At 39.0% G+C, this 19,844-nt stretch overlaps 1 protein-coding gene and 1 long non-coding RNA gene across 3 annotated transcripts in view; one reads left to right on the forward strand and one right to left on the reverse strand.

The window, feature by feature from the left end:
* The window catches only part of grm2a (glutamate receptor, metabotropic 2a), a 33,795-nt gene extending 15,279 nt beyond the window's left edge, over window positions 1–18,516 (forward strand). The window contains exons 3-6 of the mRNA XM_004544835.4: window positions 10,470–11,307; window positions 12,852–13,915; window positions 17,284–17,461; window positions 18,066–18,516. Coding sequence (XP_004544892.1) covers window positions 10,470–11,307; window positions 12,852–13,915; window positions 17,284–17,461; window positions 18,066–18,139 — 2,154 coding nt within the window. The 3' untranslated portion in view covers window positions 18,140–18,516. The remainder of the gene's footprint in view (window positions 1–10,469; window positions 11,308–12,851; window positions 13,916–17,283; window positions 17,462–18,065) is intronic.
* The window catches only part of LOC143418619 (uncharacterized), a 52,460-nt gene that overhangs the window by 32,061 nt on the left and 555 nt on the right, over window positions 1–19,844 (reverse strand). For both annotated transcript variants that reach the window (XR_013098638.1, XR_013098639.1), the window contains exon 2: window positions 17,265–17,493. This is a non-coding gene — a long non-coding RNA (uncharacterized LOC143418619). The remainder of the gene's footprint in view (window positions 1–17,264; window positions 17,494–19,844) is intronic.

The following is a 19,844-nucleotide window of genomic DNA, read 5'->3' on the forward strand; positions in this document are numbered from 1 at the left end:
GGGCTTTCTGGTAGATTGGCAGAGGTGTGCATGCACACAGAGGACGGAAAAAAACGGGGGGATGGAATGAAAGCTCATGTTTCTCAGAAACGCGGAGACGCCAACGTGCAAATCTGATCACAGAGTGAAGGCGATGGAGTGAGTCACATGGCGTCATGTGGCGTCAAAGCACTTCACAACCCCAAGTCTGTATCTTAAACAGTCTGGGGGAAGTCTGTGATGCCATCTGGATGCTTTGACTAAATGTACATGTAGAAATCGTTGGGTGATTCAAATTTTTAGCCTCGACCATTTTCCCTGTGGAGTATCCAAACAGTGGGTCATCAGTGCAAGGTGAGTAATGACCTTGTGATGACATGCTCGCTTACATTCAGCATCTTTATTCATGTGTGAAGCACCAACAAGTTACACGTTTACCCTCTGGACATATCATTCTATACTTGAAGCAAAGACACTGAAGCGCTTTGCCAGTCCACATCCGGTGTCACGTTATATTAATTTTTGTTGGGATACCTTTTATATAACCGGGGACATTAGCTTTATTACTCTGCAGTGTCCTAAATGGGTGGGTTAAAGAAAGGGTGCATTAAATTCTACAATTGCAGTCCAGGAACATCTAGCCTCGGGGTCGGATTCTGATTAATACACGGACGGGACACCACTTTTTGTTACCCCGACAGCAGTCTTCGGTGCTGAATATGACTCACCGGTATGAGAGCATCCTCAGGCAAAACATAATCACCGGGGCGCATTAGAAGAACAACACCTCTGGAATGTCAAATACTCAAGTGCTCACAAAAGAACAATGCTCAGGCATAAAACACGGATAGATTTAAAAAGAAAAAAATCAAAAAACTCTGGAACCAATCTGCAAACAATGGAAAATAACACACTGTGATGTTTCAGAGCAGCATACAAAAATCGCTGTCTGGAGGCAGAAACGTGGCTTGTTCCAGGGTATTTGGATAAAAGCGCTTTCTGAATAACGGCAACTTTGTGGATAATTGGAATTTCTTCTGGATTCACAAGGAAGCATGCTGGAATTAAAAAAAATGTTGATCTTGATTTGAGCAGTCTGGTTGACATTTGAAGACTAAACTGTGTGAGCAAAAAAATAGGATATATTTATATATATATGAGCTTTCAGCCAGCTCGAGAATTTCATTTTTATCACCCGCAAAGAAGACTATTTTTAGCATTGTCTTCATCTGCAGGTAGACTGTGCCAATCTCCAGAGCATACATGAGTCATATGAAGGATTTAAACATGGATACACACATGACAGAACGCAAGCCCCGGAGAATAATAATGATGAAACGTATCGGTAAAGCTATGCTGTGCAAAATACATTATTCATGGGTAAAAGTGAAGAATGTGCCCTGAAATTGTAAATAATTCACATATGATTGGATTATTCAGCCACCTGACCAAATCCACTATTTGTGCAGTTGAAATAAATATCATGTTCACCGCACACATACACACACACAAACACACAAACATCTATATCTATCTTATATGATAGATATGAATGATAACTTGACTTAAAGTCAGCTGAACCCCAGTTTTGTTGTTCTGTGTCTGAGGCTTTTTAACACCAGTGTCCGGCTGGATTGTACTGACCATGTCTGGCAGATATGATTTAAGTCTAAAAAGATGAAATTGAAATAATGACTAAAAAGAATGAAAATGAGTAAAAGCAGTACATGTCCAAGCTGAGTGACTGAAATTAAAATGAATGGAAGTGCAGCCGTAGCCTCTCATTTAGTGTAATCTGAATGGCCGCATGGCTCTGGGGGCTTTGAAAGACTATTGCAGCATAAAGGAGACTCGTATTATCCAGCAGCATTAGAGGGCAGGACCTGATCAAAAACAACCTTGCTCCAAGTATGTGACAGCTCATATTTCTATTCTGTTAAAGCTGTTGCCAAGCAACTAAATGATAAGAAATAAACTGATAACGATCCACTGCTAATGATAACACCGTGCGTGTGCTGTGCGTGCATGCATGTCCACTCCCCGTGTGCGTGTTTGCCTGAGTGTTCCACAGTGCTGCGGTGGGCCGTGTGTGTGTGTGATACTGAGTGAAGCTAAGGACTGCTGCTTTGGGAATACAGTGTTATAGCTGTAGAAGCACACAGAAACAGTCTTCTGGGAAGAGCAGATGGGCTTTTCATGTAAAAAAAAAATCAAAAAAAATCATGACATCTCTACAAAGGAGGCCTGATATTTTCTGGACGAGGACACTGTTTCAGTTTCTTATTTCTGTGTTCTTGTATATCTCTCGCTTTTAAATGTTTTCTTTTGAGCACATCTCACCCACTCACTAGTATATTAAATTCTTTCAGTTCATTACTGCCGTATATACATTGGTGGATGCTTATAATGAACATGGCCAAAATATTATATCAAGGTCAACGGATGTACAAAAATCAGAATGCTATTAACACTTTCTTATAAACATTTTTTTAAAACTATGAGCTCTGTATGGCAATTAGCTCAATAATATCATTAATATAGTTATATATATATATATATATAATTATAGTCCCACCAACCTGCTGTTGAAACCTTTTGTTTATGTGGGTCAACCAATCAGAGAAAACTTGATTCGGTGTAGAGGGAGATGATATAAAATTGGAGAATTAATAATAATAAAAAATCAGTGCAACATATGTTCCATATCTCCAAAAGATCAAAGCATATTTTTACATTTGAAATTTGCACATATATATTTTTACTTTTCTGTCATGCAATCTGAAATCTTTTCATTGTTCTCCTGCCAACTAGCAGTATATGACAGCTGAGAGATCGGCCCAAGTGCTGCTACCAGATCAGGCATGCCCTCACTGCTTGGTAGGAAACCACTTTCACAGTAATCTGCTCAGAACCAGACCCTGAGCTGTAAATCCACACTAGGCCAGTTCTTAATTGTATTAATTAAATAAGGTGCTGTCTGAGGCAGCATGATCCCTTATAGCTGAATGTAAGAGACTGGAAGCCACACACTACAGCTAAAACCAAAGGCAGTTATGTATAGTTTAGTATTTTGATCCATTCAAGTAAATTAATTTAATGAGTGTTCAGTTTCGCCTTTGCGCTTTATAGAGCGCTTTGAGTACTCCGGGAGAGTAGAAAAGCGCTATATAAGAATCAGTCCATTTACCATTTACCTTTGCATGAATTTTTAAGATTTCGTATTTGTACACCACCTGCTGTCTTTTTTGTCAAAACAAAAACAATAGACAAAATGCCAATCGTTGCCTGCAAAAAGTAAGTAGTAGTAGCAGTGTTAGTGGTGATCCGACACCAAACCGTAAGTTATGTAATTAAGGTTTCAGCTTTTATTTCGATAAGTGCTATATCAATAAATTTTAGTCATAAGACATGCAATATCGACCACTAAATTAACCAAATTTACTAAAGATTAAGATTCCCTCTTTAATTTCCAGTACAAAAGTATTAATATTGACATTAAATTAATGTACAACACCAGAAGAAGCACATGCAGGTCTGTCTATATATAGCCATTTATAGAGCCGTTCTCAGGACCTTCTTAAAACCTGCAGGTGCAGGCAGAAAGAAACCCTCTGAGTGCAAATTGTTAAACAGAAAAGACTGCAGGATGAAAACTTTTCTCCGGTAGACACTGACTTAATGTGTTTCACATCGTTCCCTCTTTTGCCACAGATTTTCCAGTGACAGGATTCATTCCTCAACTTCTTGCCCTCTACTGTCATATTTTGTATTCCTTTGAACCTGTCGGGAGTTCATTCTCGACTGAGAATCCTTGTGCCGCAGAAGCCAGCTGGCAAAAACCTCCCAGGTTAAAGTAACGTAATGATGTTAAAAAATAATCAAGATGACAAGAGTAATAAATGGATAAGCAGAAAAAAGAAAAATGGTGATTGTTGAAGTTGTGCGCACACTATCCTATTTTACCAGTGGCCTCGACCCTAAATCGTCATTTTTTAATACATGCCATATAAACATCTATATAATGATTTCCATTAAGCCTGTTGTATCAGTGTCATGCCTGCTGCTGTGTGATACAAGATTCCATAAGCTACGTGTAAGTGGATTACAGCTCCATTCAACACCCCACAGAGAACTATCACTGTGAGCATTGAAGAATTTCTGCAGCACAGATAAATGTTTTTATTTTTCTAACCGTGCACAGAAAATCATGGCAACAAAACTATGCCGTGAAATGTACTGATACTACAGGTGGAATATTAGGTACCCTAGACAGATATTTATATAAATGTCATCATTATATCATACTATCATACTGTATTGTAGTGACGACAGAAATCAGGCAAAGATTAGGAAAGTTTGTTACAACCGATAGTGACAACCTCCTTATAAGCAGCGTGCTAAGTTATAAATATAATTACCGAGTAATAGAGTTCAGATCAAAGGGGCCAAAATGCAGACACAAAGGAGGCAAGCTGTAACAACCACCTGCATCAAGCTGCAGGTGGTGTAAACCTAAGGGAACCAGAGAACAAAAGGCAGCTGGTGAACTCACGTATGAACATTAACACAACGAAATACACTCACCGGTCATTTTGTTAGGTACACCTGTTCAACTCCTCATTAACACAAATATCTAACCAGCCAATCACATGGAAGCAACTCATTACATTTAGGCATATAGACATGATGTGCTGAAGTTGAAATTGAGCATCGGAATGGGGAAGAAAAGTGATTTAAGTGACTTTCAGTGGTATCAGACAGGCTGGTTTACCTGTACAACCATCTCGAGGGTTTACAGAGGATGGTCTGGAAAAGAGAAAATATCCAATGAGCAGTAGCTCTCTGGCTGAAAATGCCTCATTGATGTCAGAAGTCTGAGGAGAATGGGCAGTATACTTGGAGCTGACGTGACTCGATCATTCATTACTACCAAGGTGTGCAGAAGAAAGCTGAATGCACAACACGCTGAACCTTGAAGCAGATGGACTGAGGCTACAGTTCATTCAGGATCATCAAAACTGGACAATAGAAGATGTTGTCAGGTCCTAATGAGTCTCGGTTTCTGTTTCTTTGACACAAACAACATGAAAGCATGGCTCCATCCTGCCTTGTATCGATGGTTCAGGTGGGTGGTAGGTATAATGGCGTGGGAGATATTTTCTTGGCACACTTTGAGCCCCTTAGTACCAACTGAACATTGTGCAGACACCATGACCTGGCTGAATATTGTCGCTAACCATGTCCATATTTTTATAACCACAGTGTACCCATCTTCTTATGGGAGCTTGCAGCAGGATAATGCACCACGTCACAAAGGTCAAATCATCTCAAACTGGTTTCTTGAACATGACAATGAGTTCCCTGCATTCAAACGGCATCCACAGTCACCAGATCTCAATCCAAGAGAGCATCTTTGGGGGATTAGCATCGTGGATTTGCAGCAGACAAATCTGCAGCAACTGTGTAATCCTATCAAGTCAATATAGACAAAGATCTCTGAGGAATGTTTCCAGAACTTTGTTAAATGTATGCCATGAAAAATTAACCCTTGTATGGTGTTCGGGTCTGTGAGACCCGTGTTCAGTTTTTTTCAAAAGAAAAATTAAACAATTAATTATTTTTTCACGTGTAAATGTGTTGTGTCTTTCCACTCACTCCACTTGATTATAACTGATTTATTTATAACATTTTATATAAAAGAAAAACGAGAAGCACATTAATTCATAAATGTGATCTAACAAAGGTAAAGGGAAAAAATTAACCATGTTTGCTGTTCATATGTCTTGTAATTGGGATGAAGTAAACATCTGTTGAGTAATTTAACATAAAATTGTTTGATAGTGTTAATTTGGAAAGCCAAAACTCTAGCGGGTCCACCAGACCCATGAACACTGGCTGAGTAACAAAAATACGAACACCACACAAGGGTTAAGTCAAAACAGGGTCCAACCCAGTACCAGCAAGGTATACTTAATGAATTTTCCAGTGAGTATTCTCAGATGACCAATTTGGTCTTCCTAGCATCGATAGCACACGTCTGTTTCTTTGTCTAGAACAGCTCAGAGATGGTTAATACCCTCAGCTTAACAGTCACGGGACTCACAGGCCTCGATGACAGTCTGTTTCTTGCCTACAGGAGCCCTCTTAGACTTTCTGGCTGCTTTTCTGTTAATGCTAAAGTCAGGATGTGAATACAAACTTTAAACTGAAAGAAAAACGTCTTTCACAGCAATTTCTACTTCGAATTTTCTACTTTTCAAGTTCATTTTATATCTCACCAGTTAATCATCCTTGAGCATGTAACACACGGTTTAAACCATCAGTACAACCAAAAGAATTTTTAGCCTTTGTTCCTTATATAACAGCGAACACTATGAAGATGTTAAACACATCCAGTTTTTTGTTTTTTGCTTTTTTACTGGTGGGGTTGGGGGGAGGTGGTGATGGTGGTTATCAGCTTTCTCTGTTAAACTTGGTTTTCAGCTTCAGATTTTGTGCATGCTCACATGCATTTCATGTCTCGTATGACTCATAGGGAAGTGATGCATATTCCAATCAGTGATTCTATTAGATGATGATGATAAAATGATGATGATAAAAAGTAAAAATAAAAGTCTGTATAGAACATTTAAGTCTAAAAAAAGACATGAATATAATGCTGCAGAAAAGCATCAATCTTGGGATTTTGAACATGACGGCAGTACTTTAGAGGTCTCAAACTGGAAACATTACAGCCTAATAAAAGATAAATAAAGACGTGGAAATCATTTCAGTTTCTAGATAACTTAGAGTAAAATTACATTTATTGACTGGACAGGTGTTCTTGGTGTGTGCTCTGTGTTCTAGTAGCTGCAGTTCAAACAGTGTATGAAACACTAGAATCAAGTATAAAAACAAGCAAAGATTTTCTGCATCACCAAATTAATTATGCAACACACTGTTTGTGCTGCTGTAACTTTACAGCTGGGCTTCAATCTTAAAAACTTGCACAAAAAATGTATTCCACCAGCTGAAAATTCATATTACAATTAAAACATGTAGTAAATAAAACTATCAGTGAAAATGTGGCACTTCAAGCCAATTTTTAAATCAAAAATTCAGGAAAAAAACTTTTCCTGATCAGGTTAGCATTAGTTACCATGGTGATTTAGCCAGGTTAAAGGAGAGCCATTTTCATGACACTAACACATTAAGAGATGAAGTCACAGAGAGGGGGATAGACTGAAAGACTGGGAGAAGCAGGAAGCATAGAGGGTGAGATGTCACACCTGTGATGTCTAAATTGAAAAAATCAAGATGGTGATAATCAAGGTGCTTAAGTCAGGAGTTGCAGTCCATGACAGAAATACATTGCACAGCACAGCTAGTAATGTATTAATGATATCAGCAAACCTTGATTTTTTGGAAACATTACTGTCCCTTTTTGTAGTCATATCACCAACATGCTGATATCATTATGTAAATATTAAACTGGGAAAAAAAATACAGGAGAAACTCAATTTAACACAAAAAATTGTGAATGTCCCCAATGAATTGTTAGGAAACATTTCCCACTGAAAATATGAAAGAATTATGGAGTACACTGATTAGCTATCATAGGATGAACTGGTAAATGTAAAAATGATTAATCTGTGTTAACATGTCACTTGCACTTTAAGTTATGCGCTGATTTCTTCCTAAAGCAAGCAAGCACAGTACTGACAGCTGTTTTACCACATGTTGAGAATGGCTGTCATGACGGTTTATGGACAGAGATGATTTTATGTAGAAATGTGATTACGTATAGGCCTTTCTGCATAATCAGAGTTCCTCCAGATGACCTCAAACTCTCACTGAATACGAACCTTTGAAAAAAAAATCAGTAAAGTGTTTCAACAACCTGGATTTTCATAGTGTTTCATTTGCTACACTACAGAAGAAGCAAAATAAAAGCTCTAAATCATCCGCTAGTAAAAGTGTTTGATATTGTGCCTGTTTGAGTGGTGGTAAAAAAAACAAGACCAGTGGCACTTGATTGTGCATATCATTTTTTGTGTGAAACATCCTGTCATTCATTTCAATAAAATTAGCAGCCTGGAAATCACTGTGATTGGCTCATTTAACATTCATCTCACTACGATCCAACAGAATTATAAAGCTCTGATGATTTAAATCCAAGCACATCACAGCAGATCTAAGGGGACATTTCAGTGCATTGCTCTGTGTTTCTATAAAGATAAATTCTCATCTAAGAAGTGTCTGCCTATGTTATTTGATGTGACTTGCTTTTTCCTTGCTACTCACTGTTTTCCATCCAAATCAAGCGATTTGTTACCAATAACTTGCAATTTGCATATTGGCTACTACCTATAGGAATACTATTCTAGCCTCACATATAGCCATGCTTTTACTTTGTCTCCATTTCATGATTTTGATACATCAAAGCACTTAAATTAGTGCCATTATTTTCAAATAGATGTCAAAATAATACTACTATATAATATATATATATAACTATAATACTACCACTATTATAAACTGCTTGCAGCGTAAACCAGGTTGCTCTCACTACAGCTACATGCAGATAATATATAGTAATGATAAATGAAATCACACTGGATGAGCTGGAATGTGAATTTCCTTTCTGACTTTTATAAGAATGACTCATTGACATTCAGGATGCAGCACCATGAGTGTGCTGGTGTGAGAGTCGGCATTAAAGTCAGCCATAATTAGGTTGGCATTCTTTTGACTGATCAGACTGACTCCCCTTAGGCTCCCACAGAAGTGCCTGAAGCAAAAGTTAGTCAGTAGCGGCTTCTGCACACACAGCATGCAGTGTCACAACACTGACAAAACTTATTACACAGAAAATACAAAGTTTTGAGATTCTTTGACACTTTGACGTCATTTCACTCTCATCCCTACCCTCGGTTTCACTCTACTCCTGTCTCGTCATGCTTCTTTCTTCTCTCATCAGAAACTTTTCTGAAAATGTGTTCCTTCTTATTCTGTTTACTTTGTGTACCACCTGTAGCCACTCAGCCATTTGTGCTCCGCATGTTTATTGTTTATTTTTTGTTGAAAGCATTACAGATCAAAAATATTGAGGTAGACAGGCAGTCGCTGCAATTATTAAAGACATAAAAGGATCTCACCACTGATTCAACAGGAGTGTTAAGTTTTAAAGAGACTAGCAGGGGTCCGTTTAAGAAATAGGAGCCTGGATGAAGGGAGACTAATTGCATCTGCAGGGGGAAAAGACGTAGTCTAGTTAATTTCGTTAATATATTTAATAATAGGCAATTATAACAAATCCCACAGATGTATGTTTTCTGTGTAGCTTTAACAACTTAATCGCTTCAGTCTGAAAGAAAAAAAATGTAGTTGTGACAAAAATATTGTGAATCCTTAGAGATTTTCTGCATAAATGCGGCTGCATATCATTGCATTCATAAATACAATCCAATTGTGTTACACATTGTGATTTATTTACTGAAGACAGTGATCTAATATTATGTATCTCTCAGAGGCAAAAGCATGGGAATGTTTGTTTCAGGTGACTGCGGATCAGACCTGCTCATTAGTTTTGAGGGATTTTAGTTCCTCAATGCTAATCCCAGGTTTCAGTGCTGAGCAGGTTCAAACCGGGATGTTGGTGGGTTTTCTTACGTGAACTCTTTGCTCCGTCAGATTTGTTTTCTTTGTTTGCTTCTTTGACCATTATTTGATAGAATAATTCATGTGCTGGGGGTCGTTGCGTTGTTGCTTGACATTTTAAACTCACTTCATATACAGGTGTTTGCCTCATGTTTGCCTCTAGTATTTAGCGGTTTAATTCACAATTCATTATTTCATCCATGATGGAGAAAGCTCACCTGGCCCAGATGCAGGAAAATAAGCCCAAACCTTGATACTACCACTACCTTGCCTAACCCTAACCAGAAACTTCTATTTTGATCTCTTTCTTTCATAAATCATCTGTCAAACAGCTTTCTGGCTCGATCACTTGACCTTTAGCAGCCCTGGATTGAAGACTATTGTTTTTGTTGTAGCCAGTGACAGAGGGTTGTCGTTGCAGAGGAGGTGCCCTGGGTTTGTGATGACCTCCCGGGCTATTATAAGCTTCATTTGTATTTCTTATTTGTACACAGTCTGTTTAACAGTAAATTGGCGCGGTCTAAACCTTTTAGGCTCTATAACCCTTTCCATCCTGATACATGTGTTGTGAAAATCTAACTGCCTTATATCCCTGTTCATTAAATAGAAGTGGATTCTGATCCCAGAGCTTTCCTACTTTTCACACTCACAGATTTATAGTGAAACATCTATTCCTCAATTAATACACAAATAAATAAATAGTATTTGCTTTATTTGTTTAACCTTATCTACTTTTATTGCATGAACATCTTTTCTGGTTATATTTATGTAGAAATATAGAAAATTGGAACTGCATGTTCATATTATCAATACTTCATAAAGGCTTATTTGTTGTCTTTCCCTTCCTCCAGGTTGCCAACCTGCTGCGACTTTTCCAGATCCCTCAGATCAGCTATGCTTCAACCAGTGCCAAGCTAAGCGACAAGTCCCGCTATGACTACTTTGCCCGCACCGTGCCCCCCGATTTCTACCAGGCTAAGGCCATGGCAGAGATCCTACGTTACTTTAACTGGACATATGTATCGACAGTGGCATCAGAAGGTGACTACGGTGAGACTGGCATTGATGCCTTCCAACAGGAAGCTCGTGCCCGCCAAATCTGCATTGCCACCTCGGCCAAGGTGAGCCGCTCCATGAGCCGGTGGAGTTATGAAAACGTGATCCGCTCCCTGCAGCAGAAGTCCACCGCCAAGGTGGTCATTCTGTTTACCCGCAGCGAAGATGCCCGTGAGCTGCTGGTAGCAGCCAACCGCATGAATGTGACCTTTACCTGGGTGGCAAGTGATGGCTGGGGAGCCCAGGAGAGCGTGGTGAGGGGAAGTGAAGCTGTGGCAGATGGGGCGTTCACCATTGAACTTTCCTCCTATCAAATTCCCAAGTTTAATGATTACTTCACCTCCTTACATCCATACAACAATACCAGAAATCCCTGGTTCAGAGAGTTTTGGGAAAACCAGTTCCAGTGCAGCCTCCATGATCTAGGCTGTGGGAAACACTCGCTCCGGGAGGTTCCATTTCAACCAGAATCCAAGATCATGTTTGTAGTGAATGCTGTCTATGCAATGGCTACTGCCTTACATAACATGAGACAAGCCTTGTGCCCAAACTCCACCAAGGTGTGCGATGCTCTTAAGCCTGGCAATGGACGAAAATTTTACAGAGACTATATTCTCAAGGTCAAAATTGATGGTGAGTGAATCTTAATGAACTAACATTACTTAAGCAAAGCTTTAAAGAAATATGTTTGTCATTATTTGAACATCTGTATATAAAACTAAATATAACTCCAGGTACCAATGCATGTACTAGATGGTGCCAGATTGAGTTAAATCAATTTAGAGTTCCATAAAATGTTGAATTTAAGACTAAGTCTGCATGTTTATTCACTGCACCTAGAGAACATTTCTATAATGATTCAATTAGCAGAGATGAAACAATTTCCTCACCCTCGTGCTCGGAGGCTGCTTTTGTCATGCATGCAAGTGTGAAAAGAACAATGGATTATTTAGTTTAAAACAAATCAGACACAGCTTAAAAAATATAACTTGTTTCCTGCTTGTCTACACAAAGCTGCAGCACAAAACAAGTGCCAACTACTGTAACAGCATCAGTTCACACACATCGTAAGTGATTGGCTTTCCAATATAAATGCTCCTACTTGTGCAAATTAGCTTTGATTTATGGAAATACTGACATTTTCATTGATATGAGATGAATGCGGACAGCCGTGTTTGTATCCAGCTGTGCTGCATTTCATGATTTCTAAATTAAAAAAAACATAAATAAATAAATAATAAAATACCCAAAGGATTTTTACTATCCAGAGAATTAAAATTGGATGAAAGGCCTTAAATTAGTCTATCCCATGAGACACTGCAACACTCTAAGGAGAAAACATACAAAAACAGGTGGACCACTAGACTCATACATATTTTGAAATCATTACGTGTGATAGATACGTAGGCTGTAAATGAAAATACTGAATGAGGAACCCTACAGTGTATGTAAAAGAATGGCTGTTTAGCACAGTAATCAGACTGAAGCAGTTACTTGATTGCAATTTTATTAACTGTAATTTTAAGAAATAATAAGTTGAGTAATATATTAGTATTATAACTTTTAATAATAAGATTAAAAGAGTAACGGTGATTAAAAATTGACCTCATACTCTGGTTAACAATAAAAGGCATCATTTACAGCCTTTTAACATTTTATTTAAATAAATGAGAAAATAGCAGGTAGATTAACCAGTACTGAAAATTATCACTAACAGCTGGCCCAAGCACTAATTTTCATATGCAGGTAACCTTTCAATTTTTTAGATGATAGCTCATTTCTGCTTTGATTTCCATGAATTTACATTTTGCCATGTAAGGTCCTGTGTGTTCTGAATCTTCATCCTATTGTTCCATCCAGGAACAGACTCAGACTGTGACTTCCATCATGTAAATTGCCAGTTTGCACCTGTGTCCTTTCACAGTCATGGAGTCTATATTGAGGGGCACATATTAAAAGATAAGACTCTCCTTTCAGAACAAACAGAATGAGTTGCATAACATATGAGTTCACAGTCCACACTGTTGTTGCTCCAAAACAATTGAATAGTTAAAATGTTACAAAGTTGACCAATTTAGATATTTATACCTTACATTTTATACCGTAGTCCCAAACTCTTTATGATGAGTCTCTTACATCTGTTACTAATACACAATATTTTTCTCTATTCCTTTCAGCCCCCTTTCGTCCTCCAGACAGAGACAATATAGTCCGCTTTGATACTTTTGGAGACAGCCTGGGTCGTTACAACATTTTTCACTATCACAAAGACGGGGAACGCTATGTCTACCGTAAAGTCGGCTACTGGGCTCAAAGCCTGAGCCTGAACCATAGCCTGATTCCCTGGCCTGGTGATGTTGTGCCCACCTCCCAGTGTAGTGACCCCTGCAGGAAGAATGAGGTGAAGAGTATGCAGCCGGGAGATGTGTGCTGCTGGATCTGTATCCCTTGTCAGCCCTACCAGTACTTGCATGATGAGTTTACCTGTGCTGACTGCAGTTTTGGACAGTGGCCCCTGGCCAACCTGACAGGCTGTTATGATCTGCCTGAGGAGTACATCCGCTGGGAAGATGCTTGGGCCATTGGCCCTGTCACCATTGCATGTCTTGGGATCATGTGTACACTCTTTGTTATTGGCCTCTTCCTTAAACACAATGAGACACCAGTAGTGAAGGCTAGTGGACGTGAGCTCTCCTATATTCTTCTGCTTGGAGTGCTGATGTGCTATTGCATGACATTCATCTACATCGCCAAACCTTCCACAGCTGTGTGCACGCTACGCCGGCTAGGCTTAGGCACCTCTTTTGCCGTTTGCTACTCAGCCCTCTTAACCAAGACCAATCGCATTGCTCGGATCTTCAGTGGAGTGAAGGATGGAGCCCAGAGGCCTCGTTTTATCAGCCCAGCTTCCCAGGTTGCCATCTGTGGTGCTCTGATCTCTTGCCAGCTGGTAGTGGTGGTGGTCTGGCTGCTGGTGGAGACCCCAGGGGTGAGGAAGGAAGTGAACCCAGAGAGGAGAGATGTGGTCACCCTGAAGTGTAACAGCAAGGACTCCAGCATGCTCATGTCTCTCACTTATAACTGCATCCTCATTATCCTCTGCACAGTCTACGCCTTCAAAACCCGCAAATGCCCCGAGAACTTCAATGAGGCCAAGTTCATCGGCTTTACCATGTACACCACCTGCATCATCTGGCTGGCTTTCCAGCCCATTTTCTATGTTACTGCCAGTGACTACAGGGTGAGTTAACTGAGCTTATACCTGCTCCTCAAGCAGGCACACACAGCTCTTTTAATGGAAGTTGGGGAATGCACAGACTTCTTACTATCACTGACTGTTAATTAATTCTTCTCTAAATCACACACACACGGGATGATAATCATTTGCAATAAATTATTTATTCAGATGGCTTTAGATTTCTATAGTCTGACCAGAATACATCCTTGTAGATAATGATAATTTTTTCTGGGCTTGAATTTGAATTTTATATGCAATGCCAGTTAATATTGATTCAGTTGTCAGCAATATCTGCATCGCCTGTGGCTCCCAACAATATGTATTCTTTATTACAGTTGCTTCAATTTTTTATGATTATCAGCACACTTTCACTACCTTATTTTACCTCTAATGTTTAAATAATAATGTGGGGAGTGAGAGCAACCCATTAATGAGACTATGCACCTCATGTAAAACTTTAACAGAACTTCAAAGATAGAAGTCTTTTCCCTCTCTGGGGAAAATGTGCTGTGCGCTATGGTTTTGGTTACATTGTTTTCACTCTCTTTTTATACACTACTTATGATTAAATGAAATAACTGGCAGGCAGACAGCCAGCCAGACATCTGCTGAATAGGATCATACACTGAACTGATAGAATTTCAGAGAAAAGGTGGTCTGAGTTGTGTGGGTTCATCCCACTGGGATCTGAACAACGTGCAATGAGACAGAGGCAGAAGGGAGAAAGACAGCGGAACCTCCTGACACAGCTGCCTCTACAGAAACATGGTGAAGACAGGCTAGACCATGAGGGCTGCTAGGGAACTGAAAGTCCCTGTGAGTCCCTGTGTGTAGCTGTGTGGAACGGAGTGTGAAAGACTGGGCTGCTGAGTCCCAGCTGTGCTTTCTGTCTTGGGACTGTAGTGAGGCTCAGAGGAACCCTTCCTCCAGGCCCTGTAGGCAACGCAATTCGCAGCCTGAACAGACTCATCAGATAGACGCAAATCTCCCCTTTGACCGATGAATAATTACTGAAGCAACTGAGTTGGCACAGTGTCTCTAGTTTTTCACAGGCAGGGACACATTACCAACGTTTTCCTTGCTTTACACTTCTTCTCAAATTGTTGTCACAGCCTGATGCAAACCTCCAGCTGAATAACAAATACAGATCTGTACTAGGCAGTCATGAAATGTTAAACTAAGCTAAATACAATCTACTGAGCCGTGAATAACACGTTTGATTACCAAATGAAATATTTAAGACGCTCTCCACACCGCTGGGGGAAGAGGGCTCCTCTCTTATGCCAGTGCTGGTCATCTCAGCAGCAAATGCAAGCTAATTAAATAGCTACGACTGTTAAAATTCAAAGTGCTTCTATGAAATCACCGAAGGCTACAGAAACTACTACTGCTTGTGAAGTCTATCAAGAAGTGTTTTTAGACAGATATTTCCTAAATTTGATTTCCTTCAGCTTCAAACTCCATCAGTTCGCTTCCACTTATCCCTTTCAGGGTCACAGGGGGCGCTGCAGCCTATCCCAGCTGTCTTAGGGCGAGAGGCAGGGTACACCTGCCTTCAGCTAAAATTAGTGTAGCACCACTAAATATATAGTAACCATATAGATATATAGGTAGACACAATCAGACTAAGCAAGAGGTGAACCACAAATTCCTTGAAAACCAAATGCATAGCAAGTAACTGTTCACTGTCCAAAGTTTAAAGTTCAGCAGTTTGAAAAACAAACAAAAAAACCCTCTCTCGACATCTAAATATCGAATAAATCTTAAACTGATCGTTAAATTACTTGTGATTTTAGCAAATTCGGCATCCATGCCAGACTTGGAAGACTCCAGTAAAGCTTTTCAATAAACGCACAGTAAAACCTGCAATAAAAAGGAAGAATTTCATCTCTCATCTCAGAGGGTCTCTGTAGGGATTAAGTTAGCTGAACACAGACACAGAGACAATGCTGTATTTGTGCAACAAAAACAGCACCATCAAAGGTCAATACAGCGAAAAACAAGGTTGAAGAGAGACTGTAGCACCCATGCTCTATATCCACACTCCAGAATATAACACATCTGGGGAAATATAAGGGGAAAAGCAGATTCCTTGTCCTCTTCTTCCTTGTGCTCTTTCACTCCAACATATTGTGAATTATTAAAACCACTTAACAGGTTATTTCTATGCAGTATTGTCCATGTTGTTATTCAAAACCAAAAGTATTTAGCCTTTGTCCGCGTTGGGATTGGTGAGATTATTATTTTTAAACAGCCGCCATGCATCCGTACATTACACTCCATGCTTTCAAAACTACAGCTTAGAAATATAGTGAAAAAATGGGAATCTGAGGCTTTGTGAATTTACATTACAACACAGCACCTGAGCCTGTCAGTGTGCACTGTATTTCAAAGATGGTGTGAGGAGAATCTTAATGTTGAATTCACTGCAGATGGCAACTTAGAAAACTCGATGCAACTAAAGGTCAGTTTAGTGATATAGCTGTATTACACTACATGGTACATGACCACACATAGTGATAACCACTATGTTTCCAAAGTGTGAAATACAGTATACATATCAATAATGTCCTGTAGATATTTTTCTTGATTAGTCATAAAATCTATATTCAAGTCATGAATTTACAGAGAGAGTAAGAAACCGATGCAGTAATTAAACAATATTCAAAATAAACCAGGTAAACTGACGCTGTGCCAGTTACATCTCTGTCTCAACTTGCATAGCTTTTTCTGTGGAGCTGTCAGTGCACAGAATCACACTTGGTACCCACAATATTTTAATACCGACATTAGCATTCAGGTTGATGACAGACACCTGCTGCGTCTTGCGAAAAAGAAATGCACCTGCCATGTTGCTGTGTTATATCTTCTCACTGAAAAAAACTAAAAAGACGACTGTGAAAGCGTTGGAAAGCAAGAAGCAGACTGAGGATGCATAGCAAGATGTGGGCAGGGTGAGCCGAAAAGGAGCGAGGGTTACGCAGTTGATTGACAAGCAAATAAACAGATCGCTTAACACCTCTAGTTAGAAATCCCAACTGATAAACAATCCCCTTCCTCCTCTGTAGCACCTGGCTTTGATTCTGAATTATGAAAGACGTACTTATCATTTCTTTTCTGACTTCAGGGGTTTTTTTTGTTCAGAATGAATACTCTTGAGCTGCAAAAACGGTCCTCCATATACAGAGTTAGCAACTTTCAGGCATTTTCAACCACAGGTGTGAAATTAAGAGTAGCACTTATGAGGTATACGGGAATTCCCTCAATGCTTGGCAATCTAGAAATGTGACTTTACGTTTCTCTTACTGTACATATTTTTGTACCTCTGAAACACAACAGTTTGGAGTTTTACCTTTTGTTTCCTCCTCCAGGTACAGACCACTACCATGTGTATCTCGGTCAGTCTCAGTGGGTCGGTGGTACTGGGTTGCCTCTTTGCTCCCAAGATCCACATCATCCTGTTCCAGCCACAGAAGAATGTCAGTACACTCAGGGTGAACACCACCCGCTTCAGTGTAAACACTGGCCCCGGCTCCAGTTTTTCTCAAGGTACCACCCAAGATACAGCAAAACTCGTGAAACTGAAACAAATATTAAATAATAATAATACAATTGATATTATTATGAAAATATTGCTACATGCTTTATCACTGTGTCACACTTGTCTGTCTGACACTGGGAGTTATACATAACCTTTTTCTTTTGTCTTTTTTAAGTCATACATAATAAAAAAAAACCCAAACAAAACCTTTTAAAATACCAAAAATGGCCCCATACAATCCCTGATGGTGCAGACCTGGTGTAGCCAAAAATAAATTAATAAGTTTAATAAGTAAATAAAAAATCCAAGTCTGTTTATTTAGAACATTTCTATAAGATTTGAACAGAATTGTTGTGTGTTGTGTGTTATTATGATAATTAAGTGAAAATACAGTGCTTCAATATACATATCATAAGTAGAAAAAAACCAAGCTGCATTGCATTCCACATCATCCATGAGTTAATTATCATGCTTCACAGGGGCATCTGGGACCCAGGTGCCCCTTTGGGTTACAGTAATTTTGGCTTATATCACAAACTGTAACTAGTAGTTACAGTAGTTACACTACACTGCTGACATTACACAAAATATCCTATTTTTTATGTTTTGCAGCAACGGCCTCCAATGTTGTTCCAACAGTGTGTAATGGACGAGAGGTGGTGGACTCCACAACATCCTCTTTGTGAAGATCAGCTGAGTTATATTTTATTTTATTTTTCGCCAAGCATTGTAAACAAAGTTATATAATCACTAGTCCTGAGTCAGGTGTCTCAGATATCGAAGAGGTCACACAGATGATCGTCCTGGCTTTGTTGTCCTCAAAGTGCTGTGAGTACAATGTCCCGATTATTTTCTTTTGTTCTTTTACTCGTAGCATATTTTAAATGAGATGCCAATAAAGTCGCATATAGCCCTTGTTTTTGAGGATTTTACTTGCAACAATGGAGTAAATTATAGTAAATCTGTTAAATGTAATATATACAAGACGTTTTTAATGTAGATTCTGGTGAACCAGTTTGTGCTTTCTTGTAATTTATGTAAATAAAATGTGTTTTTTATTAAAACTGAAATGATTCAAAGTCTGTTCCTTTACACATCATATTGAGATTCATATTGTAGAGGGTAACATATGCAAAAATACATTGCCAATAATCTAAAAATGTGAAATAAACCTTCAATTTTCAGTAGCCAAATCAGTAAAATATACTGTAAATCTGCTGTCATGTTATGTTATAACATGAAATTTTCACCCTTGGCAAGTGCAGGATTTATCTAAATGCAAAACAGAGTACACATATGCAGTGTTTTTGCACTGTGCCTCTCATTTCCCCTAACTCCAGTAATTTATTCACAGGCCTATGCAAAGCACTGATGTGTCCAGAAGAACATTTTGGGACTCAGTGTCTTATTTATCTTCACACTTGGACAGAAGAAGCAACCCAGTAATGAATACAAAAGTCAACTTTCACGACTCTTTAAAATAACAGTGTGCAAATCAAACCTCCATCAGCTGGGATCTGAAATCTATGCTGCCCAAATTTTAACAGCTTAAATCTACACCATCTGCCTAGACCAAACAGCCACTGAAATGAGAATTACCTGCACAAATATCATCTGTTGACATGGGATAAAATTCACCAAAGCTGTCTTGGACCCGGCCCATACAGTATCAACGATTTAACACTGCCATCTTGTGTCCACATTTTTTTTTCATTTGTCTTAATTTGACCAACATGCACGCAGCTTTGGGGTTTATCCAAATATAGAACATTTCCATATGAAGGAAGTCAATGAATAATTGCAGTTCTGCTTCAGTAGATCTGCTCACTGGACATCATCAAATTGCTGTTTTTACGTGGGACAGGCCAAACATGCTGTTCCTTACTGTGACAGACAGGCTCGCAATATATCAAGCATATTATCAAGACACAGACACAATTTTGTGGGGGTAATTAATTTTCGGCATTGCCTGATTGTGCAATACAGTTGATTGCAGCAATCCTGTTAAACTCTTGAACTGATAGTCTCACCCTCATGAGGAAAACCACCACTGTAAATGTAGCTCATTCATTTTAGTTCATCATGTTAGGCAGCTTTTAAACAGTCTTTCTGGATTTTTATTAAGTTAAGTTACAACTAAACTGCTTAAGAGACAAAGATTGTCCAATATGTTTGTCTAACCCTTGGACAAACACAAAGGTCACATGGTACCCTGCTGTCTGAACAATCCCTTTATTAGGTTGCTAGAAATAAACATGTATACGTAGCATCTCATAGTATCTTATATTATGCATGCGATTAACTTATTAGAGCAGTTGAAAAGTGGCTGATGAGTTTAAACTGTACATTAATAAATTGTCACACACCACCACCACCAATTTTTTTTCTCTG

The sequence above is a fragment of the Maylandia zebra genome, linkage group LG5, assembly GCF_041146795.1.
Source record: "Maylandia zebra isolate NMK-2024a linkage group LG5, Mzebra_GT3a, whole genome shotgun sequence".
In the NCBI taxonomy this organism is placed as follows: domain Eukaryota; kingdom Metazoa; phylum Chordata; class Actinopteri; order Cichliformes; family Cichlidae; genus Maylandia; species Maylandia zebra.